The 16,824-nt window shown below is 40.7% G+C and overlaps 1 protein-coding gene across 1 annotated transcript in view; it reads right to left on the bottom strand.

Moving 5' to 3' along the window:
• gna13b (guanine nucleotide binding protein (G protein), alpha 13b) overlaps positions 1-16,110 on the bottom strand; it is a 30,564-nt gene extending 14,454 nt beyond the window's left edge. Inside the window, exons 1-2 of the mRNA XM_035614712.2 lie at positions 15,758-16,110; positions 2,608-2,837 (exon numbers count right to left, since the gene is read on the bottom strand). Coding sequence (XP_035470605.1) covers positions 2,608-2,837; positions 15,758-16,040 — 513 coding nt within the window. The 5' untranslated portion in view covers positions 16,041-16,110. The remainder of the gene's footprint in view (positions 1-2,607; positions 2,838-15,757) is intronic.
• Between the last annotated feature and the right edge of the window lie 714 nt (positions 16,111-16,824).

The raw sequence follows: 16,824 nt of genomic DNA, 5'->3' as shown, positions 1-16,824 counted from the left end.
GCTCATAGACTCAATTGGTTTTACTCAACATGTAAACAAACCCACTCACTATTTTAATCGCACCCTCAACCTCGTTCTGACATATGGCATAGACATTGACAATCTAATAGTATTTCCTCAGTACCCTCTGTCCGATCACTACTTAGTTACATTTGAATTCTCGTTTATTAACTTAACTGAATTTGGAGAAAAGTTCTATTACAGCAGTTGTCTATCAGAAAACTCCACTGCCATGTGTCGATCCAGTGCAGGATAGTTATCAAAACTTTACTACCACACAAATTGATGATGTTGTTGATAGTGCAGCAGCCTCACTACATTCCACACTCGACACTGTCACCCCTCTGAAAAACAAGACAGTCAAACCGCAAGATAGCGCCATGGTTCAATGCACAGACACGTGCTATAAAACAGACGTCACGTAGGTAAGAAAGGAAGTGGCGTTCCAATAGTCTAGATGATTCTCACCTAGCCTGGAAAAATAGTTTAATTACATATAAGAAAGCCCTCTGAAATGCTGGAACCAATTATTATTCTTCACTAATACAAGAAAATAAAAACATCCCCAGGTTCCTCTTCAGCAATGTAGCCAGGCTGACAGAGAGTTAAAGCTCTACTGAACAAACTATTCCTCCAACTCTAAGTAGCAATGATTTCATGAGCTTCTTAACCAATAAGATTATTACCATCAGAGAAAAAATTTACCAGCTTCTTCCCACTAATAGCACAGACACACTGTCCAGTACAGTAGCCTCTGAACCAACAGTATCTCCTAATTTATATTTTGAAAGCTTCTCCCCTATAGATCTGTCTGAGCTGACTTCACTTGTCACTTCATCCAAGCCATCAACCTGTCTTTTAGATCCTATTCCATCAAGGCTATTTAAGGATGTATTACCTTAAATAAATAGTTCCATATTAGATCAGATCAATTTATCTATATTTAACAGGCTATGTACCAAATAAAATAGAATCAAATTGAATTGAAATAAATCCCAACACTTTGCAAAGAGCTATATGTAACTTCTAATAAGTCTCCTCTTGTAGATTTTTTTGTAGGGTTGGTGTTTCCCATAGGACTTTGTGAAACAATGGTGGGTGTATGTCACAACCCTGTAGGGGGCTCCGGGGGAGAATTACATTTCAAAGTTAAATCCATCAATCTGGTGAACTTTGACAGCAATTTAGGAGGTTAGATCTATATGAACTGTATGCTCTTGTAAACAACTGTGCTGTATTACTTACAGCACTTACAACTGTGCTTTAAGTAATCATAGACACATATTTTTTATGGATAATGAATGATGATCACCACCATTCATATCCTTACAATCTATGTGTTGTATGGACACTGCAAGTGTGACTCGCAAATTGAATTCCTTTTTTTTAAGGAAAAAATATTTTGAAGTAGTGGTTGTGAAAAATAAATCCTTAAAGTGACTGTTTTGATTGAGAAAAAGCATTACGTGTTGGGTAGGCTATATTGCTGTGCATTGTTATTCCCGCAGAAAGATTCGTTGCTTTCTAAAAATAGATTGTGAAAAACTCGATTGACCCTCGATGAATTGATGCGATTGATGTGTTCCATCTCCAATTATTCTGATTCAATCTTTTTTTTAACGAGAGGAGATTGGGCTTTCGTTATTCCCAATCCCGAGTCTCTGTGCTGAAGCCTGAGTGAACGTCTAGGTGTACTTGAAAAAAAAAATGATAATGGAGAAAGCTCTACTTCTGCTGGTCCCAGTCAGAGACCACAGCTGCAGTCAGTGGAAGGATGACTGAGGAGACGTGACCTGGTTCATAGTGAAAGACCTACAACCCTTTACAACAGTAGAGTCCAAGGACTTTTACAGGCTTTAAGTTAGTCCCATAACTCAACACAACATCATAAGTAATTTACATTAGTTATTTTTTCGAAATAGTGCTGTTCAGTGTTCAACAATTTAACCTCCTACTCACTTGGCACTTTTCACATGCCCCTGCTTATAAATAACCAAATGAACAGAGTATGTCTCTGCAATTTCAAGCTAAATATGAATAATCTTGGAATCTATTTAAAGGTAAAAAAATTGTGAGATTTCTGCAGAAGTGTAAGCATCAGTAGAGATGTTCAGTGTTTCCCTTAGGATGGAGTTGTAGCAGCGGAGGTGAAGCGCGCGTGCAGGGGGGGAAATTGTGAGCTGGTACTCTTATGGATACTGCTTATCGATCCGGTACTTTAACAGTACTCTTATAGGTTCTTTTTTCCTTTTTAGTAGAAAAAAATGGAAGAAAAGAGTGTACAAATGTTTTGTTTGCAGCACTGTGCTCAGTAAGTACTCATATTGGCACTCACTATCGGCAAGTACTGTTTGAATGGTGTGTGATATAAAAAAGTGCTGTGTATAGAAGCGCTGTATGATTTTTGTGTGAATGGCTGAATGTAACTCAATAGTCACTAAGACTAGAAACTTCTCGCAGGGCTTTGTTGCCAATCTCAGACGAAAATGGAGAAATGTCTTGGCGATAGCTTCAAATATTCACTATAACTTACTACCAAAGCTCCAGAACGTGTTATTTGGGACAGCAGCACTACTGGACTAATACACTGGGTAACACTTAACTCACCAGCTGGAACTCTCTGCGGCGATCGTAGGCATTCTGGATGCCCTGGTCGGCCCACAGTGCCCGGATGGATGGCAGATAGTGCTGAAAAACCTTGGGCTCCACCATGCCGTGACCATGAGACATCGCTGACCGGGTGTCAAACGCCATCATGGTGTCTCCATGCCGCTTGTTGGACGGGTTACCCCACAGGATGTGTAGCTTCTCTCGAGCATCCACCAACACCCGGATACCTGAAGGTGAACAAAAACACACATCAGGATTTTGTTTGTATTTTTGTACAAGATTATCCATTACTGCCTAGATCTTAGGGATGAGAGTGAGTAATCAATTATTCGAGTAGTCCTACTCGATTGGTGAACAAGGGGCACCAAGTTTTTTTGTGTGTTTTGTGCGCAGAAGGAGTGCTTCTGCGCTTGACACGAGACACAAACACCATTGATTTTTGGAACCAGCACTTCGCCTTACCATTCAAGAGAAGGTGTCTGACCTACACAACAGGGGTCACTGTGCAAGACATGCACGGGACCGCAACGTCTCAAGCACAGAGTCACTGGACACCCAGCACCTGCTGATACCTGCCGCCTTGGTGCCAGCGGACCGCGTCTCCTCCGAAGCAGGATAGATCATAAACAGAATGCATTCTCGCCTTTCTCCCGAACACGTTGGCATGCGTGTTTTCCTGAGCAAGAATTTAATTCATTTTAGGTTTTCAGATTTTATTTTCTGGGTAAAGTTGAAGCTTATCGTTTTACTGTTACAGTCCCACAGCATTTGTTCGAGCATTTGTTGTTAAGTCAAGTAAAGTGTGACCCGCAAATTGAATTAATATTTTTGTAAGGAAAAAATATGTTGAAGTTCATCCACCCATCCATCGTCTACCACTTTATCCATTTAAGGGTCACGGGGGGGCTGGAGCGAGCGCATCTTGGGCAGGAGGCAGGGTACACCCTGGACAGGTTACCAGCCTATCATTGACATACAGAGACAAACAACCACTCACTCTCACATTCACACCTACGGTGAATTTAAAGGCTTCAATTTACCTAACCTCATTCTGCATGTCTTTGGACCGTGGGAGGAAGCCGGAGAACCCGAAGAGAACCCACGCATACACGGGGAGAACATGCAAACTCCACGAATCCCGGTTTGGACCGGGATTCGAACCCAGAACCTTCTTGCTGTGAGGCGAACGTGCTAACCACTACACCACCGTGCAGCCCCTTATGTTGAAGTTGTGGTTGTGAAAATTAAATTCTTAAAGGGTAACTGTTACTGTTTTGATTGAGAATAAGCATTAAGTGTTGGGTAGGCTGTATTGATGTACATCGTTATTCCTGCAGATAAATGTGTTGCGTTCTAAAGATAGATTTTGAAAAACAAGTACTTGATTAACCCTTGAGGATTTGATCCGATCCCTCGATCTTGGAATTTAAGACTCGTACCCATCCCTACTAGATGACAAAGATCACACAGTGTGGACATGTGGATGAAGGAAAAGGAACTGCATTAAAAATGTTGACTGGTATCACAGGAACTCTGGGTTTACCAACGTTTTCTTGTTTCAGTGGTACCTGGTTTCAGATTTTTTTGGGTTTACATGAGTAAAATAATCAACTATTCACACAATTCTAGCAAATCAAGGACATTGTCAAAAGCACAGCTATAATTTCATATCAGTGATGTTGAACCATGCAGAGGCCAAACTGTACACATCCTCCCAAACCAAGCTGCTTATTACAGGATTACTACAGTGTAGGGGTGGGAGAGGTGATATATTGTTAAGCTTCAGACATAAATATTTGAAGGACAGCAGAGGGGCTACAAATGTCTCCACTGCTGGATTAATTTGACAAATTACTTGCTATTCAGTCAGTCAGTGTCTCTACATATAAGACTATGGCGGCTCATTGTTCTGTATAAAAGGAGACAGAACACTGTTGTTCTGCCTTTATGCTGGAAGAGGAGGTAGCTACAGACCTGGACTGCATCTGTGTATAAGGGAGAGCTGGTGTGGAAAAGAAAGTTACTGAGTTGTTACACATCACACCTCTGATTCTGGAACGCTGGCATGTGATCTATAATCACATACTAGTGCGGCTAACGGCTTTATTTGGTTCAGTGTAAACAAGCAATGGCAGCTTAATGACGGGTCTTCCTAGCAGATCTCTGTCTGTAGTGGGATCTCTATATAGAAACTAGAGGGGCTAATGACTGTAGGTTTGGTTCACAGATGATGACCATAAAATAGTATGATGTGCTGGGGAAGTGATGACAAACAGCTCAATCAGACACAATAAGATGCTGGGGGGGAAAAGTATCCCAGCTACACTGTAGTTCAGACACTAGGCAGACGTTACTCATGAACAGGGTATATAATACTTTTAGCATCATCATGGCTCAAACTGATTATAGCCTTATAGTCCAAATGCAGTTTGAACTTGTTTAGTCCTGCCATTGCATGCGGAATGAACACTGAATGCTTTTTATTTTAAAATATTACATTTCTGCATCACAAACATTGCAGCCACCAACCTGCTCCAGTGAATAAGTCCTAAACACCTTCATAACCACAGTTTTGGTCTAGCACAATCTGCTGACACCAGCAGGCCACTGAGCACAGATGAGCAGCGAGCCATGGTGCTGAGTTTACCTTTGTGAACTCTTCTTCACCCCTTCACATCAGCCTGCTCTCACAATGTGCTCCATTCCTTGACTGTCCACAACATGCAGTTTAATCCAGCTGTCTGCAGTGTGTGTTTGTGTGAGAGCTGACAGCTCAAGGATCGGATGAGTGTGTTGTTTCTGTCTACATATCTTTGGTTCCTTTCCTGAGATGCAGCTTTCAGGTACTTTTCTGTCTGTGCCCTGGGAACAACATAAAACTCTTAAGTAGCTGGGGACAGATGATAGGACGCCACACTTAACCTGTACTTTAATACTGACATGCAGATGTTTTTACTATATCAACTCATGAGAGCAGGGCTAAAATAAGACGTAATGTTAATGCATCGGGAAAACTGACTTAACCACAATTTTGAAACATAAGATATACTGGGGGCCTCACAAAAGACTTTTAAACAGTAAAGAGTCAACAAATTCTCTTTACCGCTCTTTTAGTAGTTTACCTCATCTCAATCCAGCACTGCATTTGCAATTTTTAATCTGAATCCTTTCAAACGTATTAGTGAAGCATTTGATGTTTACTGTTTGAACGTCATTAAAATTGTACATAGCTTAAAGTCAAGAGACCCCGGTGAAATCTGTAAGTTGTCTAGACTGACTCAGTTAAGTGTCAGAGTCCATACTGAGGCATCTCAGTGTCAGAGATGCTCAGTATAGACTATAAAATAAATTCTATGTAAACATAGATGAAAAGTTGATTAAATCCATATTTTCACATTTCTAGAATGGCACTCAGTAGAGCTCATACAACAAGACCCAACAGTCCCCTTAAATTCAATCAAGTCACACACTCATATATATATATATATATATATATATATATATATATATATATATATATATGTCCCATAAATATATTGATTTAATCAAGATCCATGTTTTATTCACAGGGAAATGAGGAAAAAAATTCGACAAAAGAACAAAAAAACAACAGAAAATCTTGTTGTTTTTTGCAAAGAACCCAACTTTTAATTTTTGCCAGTTATGAAGTTAAGCCTAGGATCAGTGTTAGTTAGAGATAGGGCTGGGTTTAATAAATCAATCCTCGATTAATATCAATCTTATTTTTAAACATCTGATATCAATTCATAAAATCCATAGATGAATCTTTTTAATATATTCCATTTCCTGTATCATTTGCTTTAGTCTCGCGTGACCGCACAACAAGATTTGTGCACGAGAGACAGGTAAACCAAAACATGTCAGAAGCCGCCCCACTGAAAGCACCGTCAGGCCTGAAGGCAGATGTCTGGTAGCATCTTGGTTTTAAAACTTACGAACAAAGACCCAGCCATCCTAACGGACAATGCAGCAAATATGGTCCGTGCTGTGGAATCGATGGGGCTGTTGCACATTGGCTGTTTTGCGCACACACTAAACTTAACCTCGCAAGCAGCTCTCAATCTTCCAGCTGTTGCGCGCTTGCTTGGTCATGTGAGGCGAATCACTTCATTTTTACCGGAATGCTATGTTTAGCCAGAAGCTGAAAGAAAGGCAAATGAAAATGCAGCTGTCAGTGGCTAACACACAGCTAAAGGCAGGGGCGGGGCACCCCCCCAATTCAATGGTAGGGGAAACACTCTACTGTAACACCTACTATAAATATTAATATTTTTAATAATGCACCAATTCAATTCAATTTTATTTGTATAGCGCCATATCACAACATACATTTTCTCAAGGCACTTTACATAGTGAGGTCAATATTACAATATTACAGGGAAAACCCAACAAGAGACCAGGTAAGTGAGATCCATATTTGTACAGTTTACAGTATTTGTTCTGTGAAAATCTCTGTCATTACGAAGGAGAATTGGTATTGAAACTGAAATATCTCTAAACAAGTCAATATCGAATCGAAATCGAATCGATTCAGGAAACCAGTTGCGATACCCAGGCCTAGGTAGAGACAGCTAACCTGCTGGCAGCTAAAAGTGAGAAGCTGCTACCTGTAAGGTTTGTAAACTGAGCTTTGCTAATAACCGGGTGATAAGTGAAGTAGCTTGCACTGATGGGCCTAAACAATTCATCACTGTCACACTTATGTGAGCACTAGGGATGTCCTGATCCAATATTCCATATCGGTTTCGGGGCAATATTGGCCAAAATGACTGGATTGGATATCAAAAGAAATAAGAAGTAAAATCCGATCAGATACATTACAGTAAACATACAAAAAAATGCCTATTTACATATCTACTAAGCCTTGAACGACATTTCTTGGTTGATTTATTATTATTCAATTAACAGTTTGCAGTTCAATTTGTTTTTTGCTTGTTTGAACGGTCCTGACCATAAAATATTCTGCCAAAAGTTCTGTGAGAAATAAAACAGCAGTATTCCATAACTAAGTCATGTTGCTGGCTATTTCTTTCTTTAGGGGAGTTGATTATTTGTTGAGTTGAGTATGAGGTTTTTGATGGCTAGGTAAAGAAAAGTGCATCCTGAACAATGCATTATTAATATTTTTGTTTTACGAGTGGGGAAAAGATTATCAGATTATTATAGGATCGGTCGCAGGATCGGTATTGGATCAGACACAAAAAAGTGTCCATTGAATGGTTGTTTGATTGAGGTGTCAAGTTATTTTATATTTATTCACAGCCTGATAATTTCAAATACATTTAGACGTTTTATTTCCTCAAGACCTTTACTCACCAAAAAAACTAATCTTATTTACTTTAACCCAGGGTTCATCTGAAAAAATCTGAGATAAATAATGCATAAAAATCTTTGCTAATATGAAGCATGCCAACAGTAAACAGTCAACAAGAGTGAATTATTTTTTCAAGTGTTATTTTCACACAGACAAGTCAGTAAGCCCCTTAAATACTGATATTATTGGAGAAAGCTTGTTTCTCTCTTTTTTTTGTTTTCGATTTACAGGCGTATACACACAAGCGAAGGCTAGCGTACTGTGAGGAAATATTTTTACAAAACGTATTGCTTTAGTATCGCTTGCTGCCCCTTGAAGTTGGTATAGTTGTCTCCCATTTCGTCTCATAGTGTGTGTCTGGATGTGGATCATCATCATGTTGATGATGAAAAACACGTCAATGCATACGTCAGTGAGTAAGAATCAATTCTCTGCTATAAATAGAAAGTGCGCAGTTCAGTGCACTGTGTGAAAACATTTACTCATCTCATTAGTCCATTGAATTGCAATAGAAAACATAGCTTGTGGTTAAGCTGAATGGTGCTGAGGGTCTGATCAAGGTAAATTTTCCTTTGTGTTTGAGTGACGTGCAGTCCAATCATCTCTCTCTGCCATTTTTCCTTTCTCTGCTGTATGCGTGTGGCACTGGTTGCTAAGTCTACAAATTTATATTTTATTTTACAAAACTGGTAATTAGCTATGTTTAGGGTATGATAACCATCAAATTGGATAACTTTGGCCATAAAAGGAAATGCGTAAACAAAAAATATTACATTACATTCATTTAGCGACTTACAATGAGTGCTAGGGGGGGCTCTGGAGATGGACAGGAGGTGGAGTGCTGCTCTCTGAACTCACATCTAAGAAAAGTATACATTAGAATAATTTGAGGACATCATTCGTTTTCCTTCAATGTAAAAGGCGAATGTCACCTCATTTGTGTTTTATCTGTGGCTGAGCATGGTGAACGGCCCATCAGACCTGGCTAGCGTTAGCCTTAGCTGTATCCCTGGGGAGGACCGCAACACATCGAACACGGTGCAATCCTTCAAATTCACCTGTGTTTATGTAAATGCATTGTCATGGTGGAGATGCTTCCTCCCTTGCACAAAATATCTGTACTGCAGTTGTTGCATTTTGCTGTGTCCAATCTTTCGAGCTAAACATAGTGGCTCGTCTTCTCAAATGCATAGTTGACATACTGCACAATGATGACGTGACTTCAGGTCCGGTTGCAGGTCCTGGCAGATAACTACAACTTGTATTGACTATTTAATGCTCTCTGCGCGACTGAAGTATGATGTTAGGAACCGATAAGCAGAACCAAAATGCAAGTTTCTTATCGAATCCACAAATCTTGGAAATTCATAACCGGTACCTTCATATCCAACCCTTATCGTGAAACCGGATATCGCTGTAACCTTACACTCAACATTAGCACCTTATGCAATCTGAATACTTTATCAATATTTTGATAAACCCCTGCAGAGTCGTGTAATTTAAACTTCTTGACATTTAATAACATTTTGCGGGCCGCCACCGCAACCCTGAACATGATAATATTTTTACATCTAAAACTCTGTCTTTTCTCTTTCTGCAATACGGTTTCAAAGATGAAGATTTCTGGAATTGTCAACTCCCTCCCCAGGATCCTACGCTATCCGATTCATCGGTTAAATCCACAGGCTTGGGCAAAGGTGGTGGCGAGAAGTCCACGACAACAGAGAGCAGGCTGTCATCAGGACTGTCCATGTTGAGCTGCTAGTTACTGTCAACTCTGCTGCAGGCACGCACACACACTATTGGCTGCTGTAAACGCAAATCAACAAAATTTCCCTCCATTTTAAATAACAGCACAGAAATCTACAGACCTGTTCTACCTCCTGAATCAGTACAAGAGACCAATGAGGGAGATTTCCTATATTTAAAGTATAAATACATTTTACTGACTCAGGCGGTGCGAATGGTGCTACATGCGCAATGCGAATCAGGTGAAATTTGAGTGGAAATATTTGTATCATGAAGAAGTAGAGGGCTCGGCAGAAAGTTGGACACTAGCTAGCTAGTCAGCCCCAGTTAGCACAACCACTTTGTGTAGCTTCCCCAGAAGCACTCCCGTCTACCCTTTTCTCCTTCAACAGTTCATGTGTACCTGTGTGCCTTTCCCATTCATTCCGGTCTGCCTTTTCTTCCTTCAACACTTCATGTTTACCTGCGCCTGTGTGTGTGTCTTTGTCTGTGTGTGTTTGTTCAGATGAAGTTTGTTGGAGAAAGTGGAAGGGATTGAACAGGCAAACTTTCGTGCAAATGCGACTAATAAGAACAAACGTTTGCCTGCGACCAAACTGCGTCTGGTGTGAACGCACTAAAAAGCTCACGCAGAGATACAGATCTTATTCACCTTTGTCATGAAGTTCATTCTCACCTGATTGCTCAGTTTGGCCGAGTGGCAGTTCCAGTTTCTATCTAAACCAAGTGGGAACTAGAAGGAAAAAATGACATCGGACACATGGTGTCAAAATGCTACATGCTTCTTCTTCGGAGTAGTCTACTGGGGCAGCAACATCTCGACAGTTGACAGGAAGAGACTGGACAGACTTATTAGGAAGCCCTCTTGACCCAATGGAGGTTGTGGGACAGTAATAATCTGGGATGGAGATACAGTCTCACCCCCTACATGGCACCATCAGCACCATCAGCACAGGGCAGCTCCTTCAGCGACAGACTGTTGCACCCCAAATGTCTGGAGGAGAGGTATCACAGGTTGTTCCCTCCTGCAGCTGTTAGACTGTACAACGAGCACCGATCCCAGTCGACCACATGACCCACATTATGCATTACAAACTCACTCAAGTTTATTGTCATTTAATAAGAAATAGTCCAAGTCTTTCTGTGCAATTTTAATATCTGATATGCAATCCTTTTACAATTTATGTTTATGTATTCTGCTCACACGTTTATAATTCCGTTTAAATGTATATATTTCTTTTTTTTATTGATTTTTTATTTTCACTATGCCCTCTGCTGCTGTAAAACAACAAATCCTCATCATTGTGGGGCTTATAGGGCTTACACATTATTTTATTTTAAAGCTATAGAGTCAATGCGGGAGATCACACCATACAAGTTTAAATACCACAAACTTTGCCCTGTTTCCAAGCATAATTCATAGAAGTTATGTTATTTACCAACATTGGTTTTGGACTTTGTGTTGACATGTGGAACAGAGACCCATTAAATTTAATCAATGAAGATTTCCCTTTCAATGACGACACAAAATGAATCTGTGTAATCTATGTGTCAACAGTACGTCAAACACGCTGTTGCGTCCCCACAATGGTTACTCCCACACCCCATCAGCTCAGACTGATGTAACTTTTATCCTGAAATGACACCGACACCAACAGTTTCCTTTTTGCTTTAACCACGCCAAGCTTCAGTTACTTCCCCCTGACTGAAGCTGAGCAAGCCTTTCCAGCCTGACACATCTCACTTCCCTGTTTGCACTTATTCACAGGGGAGTTTACAAAAAACACAAACATAATTGGAAGCACAAATAGAGGCTTCTGTCGTTGGTAACTCATTGGCTCATTGTTATTCACCTCAAACTTACTGAACAGAGTCAATCACCTCTGCACTGATATCTCCAGAAACATTTTAAAACTAGGCCTTGCTGCAAGCCCCGCTCAATATCATCAATTTAAGACTCAATAGCAAATTTTGGGAAAAGATTTGCAGCACTATCACAAAGGTATCCTCACTATCAAAGTAGGGATGAAGAAGAGTAAACAGATTTGAGATCAGCCAGATAAACAGGTCACGAGTAGGAATGGGTACTGAAACCCGGTTCTAAATTTTCCCCGGGGCAAGATTTTGAAAGACCATAGAATCGATAGGCTCTGACGTTATCGGTTCTGCTTAACAGTATTGGACAATTTAATGATGTCTTTTCGCTATTAATCCACGCAATCCTGAACAGACTGTGTCAGAGCCCGTCCTACTGTGCAGGGGGCAGGGCGGGGTGCGGCGGAGTAGTCACTCAATCACTGCCTGTCTGTCACTCTCTCACACTCTCTCTCACACACGCCGATAGAGACGATGGGGGAGAGAACCAAGCAGTCCAAAGTGTGGCTTTATTTCACCAAAATTTACTCAAATAGTAATGCTCGTTGCAATAAGTGCAACAAAATTTTTGCATGTAACACAAGCAACCTCTCAAAACATCTAAAAGTGCATAATATTCAGACGGATAAATGCACCGTTTTTGACAGCCTAACCCGTTTCCCCATCCACCTCAGGTATGTTAAGTTATGCTCGCAGTATATTATGCTGGCCAGAGCCCACGCAGAGTTAATTAAATTATAAAAAAAACGTGAGTAATCACTTTACATCCAGTAATTAAGCTACTAATTGTGAGTAATATATATATATATATATATATATATATATATATATATATATATATATATATATAGTGAATTGTTAAACATGGCTATTAAAACATTTTAAAAAATCTATTTGATTTATGGCATTATACTGTTATTTCTTCAAAACTATGCTGCTGATTTGGCTTTCAAAAATGTTTATTACAGTAGTTTGTTTAGTAAATTATAAGGTACAAGAAAATAAAGCAGTTGTTAATTCTGTTCTCAATTTGTTTTTAGCTGAGCAGTGCCGGTAAAAGTAGCGTTTGTAAGAAAAGGAGTTTTTTATTTATTTTATGTTTTCAAGTTTACAACACATTGAAGTTTTTCTTTTACTTTTTAATTAACTACAAGGATGCTGCTACAGGCACACTTTCGTTGTAGTTTTTGTTGCTGGGAAATATAATGGCAAATTTAACCTTCCAGTTGACATATCTCTTCCATTGATTATTATTAATAAAATATAATGCAATGAAATGTATCTGTTTATTTTCACAATTGATCAAAACAAAAAGATAAATAATAAAGAAATAATGTATAGAAATAACAATATTTGATGCATCGAGATGCATCGATAATCGTTTTATAATTGAATCGTAGCCCTCTGAATCAGAATCGAATTGTGAGATGCCTTAAGATTCCCACTCCTAGCGCTGTATGAATGTGTGTGAATGGGTGAATGTGACTTGTCCTGTAAAGCGCTTGAAGTGGTCAATAAGACGATATAAATACAGTCCATTTACCTTCAGAGCAGCCCTCACACACTAAACTCCAGGTTTTACCTAAGAGAGTCAAAATAAAAACAGTTTGTGTCCTTTTCATAGCGAAGTAATTAAACCTAATGCTGTGTTCAACAATGTACTGAGTACAGCATCGATAGGAGTACCGGCTGCTTCAACTCAATCCTAGGGGAAACACTGCTGTGTGTTCTGTTATGCAAGAAAGGAGCATTTTTTATTTATTTTACTAAACAAACATTTTTATTTAATATAATTTTTTTGTTATTTCACAAGCCTACATATTTCAATTTCATGTACATGTTGATATTGTGCAGCTGGTCATTAAAAGTGCCTGTGTGAAATTTGGCACATGTTGATTTGACTCGGAACTGACTTTGTCTTTGTTATTTCTTTACGGGAAAAAATATCAAGGTATATATTGAGTATCGACATTCAGCTAAAAAATATTGAGATATGATTTTTGGTCCATATCGCCTAGCCCTACTCAGGAGGTAGAGTCCACTAACTCGAAGGTCGGCGGTTTGATCCCAGCTTGCCCTAGTTGTGTCCTTGGGCAAGACACTTAGAGTTATCTACAGAAAACCGACAAATGTGAGAGATTTAAGAAATTAGATCAGCGCAGGCTCATCAACCTGAGCTAAAGTTATATATTATCAAACATTTTTTGAACCTGTTTTTTTCCTTTCCTCCAAAATAAACTGACCAGATAGCAAAACAGGTTTATGCAGGTTTTCCAAATTAATCAGAACTGTCCGTCAGGTATTAACTCACAGCAGTTGGTCTAATTAGTAGCTGTGGTGTTCTGGATTGAAGATGGAAAATACCGTTGAGTTAAAAAAAAACTTAACTTGTGCATAATGGGTGAAAACACAGAAACAAGAGAGCATATGACATATGTCATGTTGTTAATACAAACTATAGGGCTGCAACTAAGGATTATTTACATAATTGATTAATCTGTTGATTATTTTCGCAATTAATCTATTAGTTGTTTGGTCCATAAAATGGTAAAAAAAATCTTGATCGTGTTCCCAAAACCCCAAGATGATGTTTTGTTTTGTCCACACACCAAGATATTTAGTTCACTGTCAAAGAGAAATCAGAAAATATTGACATTTAAGATGCTGAAATTAGAGAATTTTTTAATGGATTTTTTTCCCATAAAGACTACTTGCACCAATTAATTAATTATCAAAATAGTTGTCGTTTAATTTAGTAATAGATTAATAATCGATTAATTCGATGAAAAAGGGCAGTAAGCAATTCTGGAGAAAGCTTGTTTCTTTCTTTCTTGTTGTTGTGATTCTACTAATCTGGCCGGTCTGTGAACCCCGAGTCCTCGGTGTGGGAGTCTGACACACTAACCCACTAGGCCAACAACGCAGAGTTGCAGCACCACCCGCCAGTACGTCTCTTAAGGTGTCGTCAAGTGATGTTTACAAACGGCGATCGCAGTGCTGGGTGGTGCGGTCCACACCATTTTTTTGTTTCATTTTACGGAGCCTTAAGGAGCCGAAAACCCGGATATTTGCGCACACACATAAGCGACAGTTAACGGACGGTAAGGAAATATTTGCTGACTTTTAAAAACCTGTATCGTTTAGAATCGCTTAACGCCCCTTTAACTGTGGCAGCTCTAATACAAACCCAACACTTGGGCAAAAAAAAGATAGGTGGTGTTGCTAGAAGGAGAGATCAGTGTTGTTGCACACGCGGCGGGAGCGGAGACAGGTCAAATTCTCAAAGTCGATGGCAACAGAAAACAACAACACGCCGTGCATTTAGTGAAGGGTCATCTGAGATAAAGCGGAGTACTGATGGGGGGTAAACAGGCTACACATTCAGATTCAACATAGCCTGGTCTCAGCAGATCAACTTCACGCGTGTCCTGGAACACGCTTGGAAAAACAGTAGTGATCCACGGGGGTCAATTGGGTCACTTGGACATTCTTTGACAATACTCGGATAGAGTCCAATAGCTCGCATGTCTCTGTGCGCTTTGCTTCTACAATCAACGCGGGCCGCCCCCAAATGATGCCTGCACGCGCGTTGCTTCAGCAAAGCCCATGCACAACTCCACTGGCCCCCCCGCTGAAGTCGGTTTGCCGTTGACACAACGAGCGGCTACAGGTTGATGTGGACCGGAAAGCCGGGGCAGGGCCACGAGCCCGGTTCCGCGACTGTCAGTCGCGCCTGCCCGCCGCCTCGTCGTCTGCTGCTGGCAGGGCAGTTTACAGTAAACACGCACGCTCTGGTGTCGCGCTCTCTCCGCGGCATGTGTCGGCGAGGAACATTAGGGCAACGTCAAGACGGCAGCGGGCGGCATGTGAGGCACGACACTCGGAGAGGAGGAGAACCACGAATCACACCCGAGGCTCTGAATTAAACGCAGACGACGAGCGCGCTGCCGCTCCCTCCACTCACCCCCCCAAAAAACGAAACACAAATAACATGGGCGTTTCTTGCTCGCTAGACCAGCTAGCCAGACTAGCTTTGTCGAGCACCGAGAAGTGCCCCGGTCGGTTCAGCGGCAGCTAGCATGGCTACCAACGTCCCACTCCATATCCCTGGAGCAGGCAGCAGACACAGCGGCCAAAACGAGCCTGCTCCTCCGTCCAAACCGCAGCGGCTGCTCGTTGCAGTCTTACCTTTAATAACATTGCTAAAAATCGTGGCTCTGAATTCTTCCTTGGCCTTCTGATCGAAGTCCTTCCCATGGATAATGCGCATCTGCTTGAGGAAAGTGGACTTGCCGCTCTCGCCTGCTCCAAGTAACAGGATCTTAACTAGCCTTTTCACATACGTCTTATCACGATTAATACACTTATCTATCTCTTTGGATTTCCGCAGCTGCTCTGCCTCACCGCTCGTGAGGAGACAGTTAGGGAAACATACAGATAAGACGGAGCGGGACGGCAGGAAATCCGCCATCTTTGAAACAACTTCATCGATACAGACAGCAGTGAGGACTAGAGGGCTGAGCTCGCCCTTGCCCGCTGCTGCGTTCACGTGTCGTAGGAGTCTCAAAGTGACGTTCGCGCTCAACTTTCAACCAGTGTATTTTCGCCCACCAAACTCCCGTCCGTGAAGACCAAGCTCGACTATAGTGGGACTTTCACATTAGGGCAAATACTTTGCAGGACCTTAGTTTTTTAGCATTACATTTTTATTTTTTCAAATAAAGTAAATTATGCCCGCATTAAATTATAAATAACTGGTAGAATAGCAAAATGTCATCACTCAGTCTATATCAAGCATTTTGCGTCTTCCTGGAATTTTGATGTGTGATTCATGTAGTATAACATAGACAAATACACTATAAAACAATGTATGTTTAACAAATGCCTACAGAAAAGCTTCCATCGGACGAGGTTCAAATGAACGTCTGTCACATGCATGGTTACAAGGCGTAGATTACGTGTTCCGAAACACATTCACAGTTTTTCCAACACACATGAACCCAGCACAAATCAGAGGTACAGTGGCGAGCGAGGGAACGCGCCCACGCATCGAGGTTTGGGCGGGTCGCACACAGCACAGATTCCTGTACCACCATCACTCTCCGCACTTTTCTCACTCAGCTGGACATATACTGTATAATAAAACTCGTTCAGTACACAGGAAAACTGTGATACAGTAGCTCACGACTAGAGGGCTATATTAACTTGTTATGCTTATGTTAGAATCGACCTACCTGAGCCCAGGTCTGCAACTC

Source organism: Scophthalmus maximus, chromosome 17, assembly GCF_022379125.1.
Source record: "Scophthalmus maximus strain ysfricsl-2021 chromosome 17, ASM2237912v1, whole genome shotgun sequence".
NCBI classification, from domain to species: domain Eukaryota; kingdom Metazoa; phylum Chordata; class Actinopteri; order Pleuronectiformes; family Scophthalmidae; genus Scophthalmus; species Scophthalmus maximus.
This window is presented reverse-complemented; position numbering and strand designations above follow the sequence as displayed.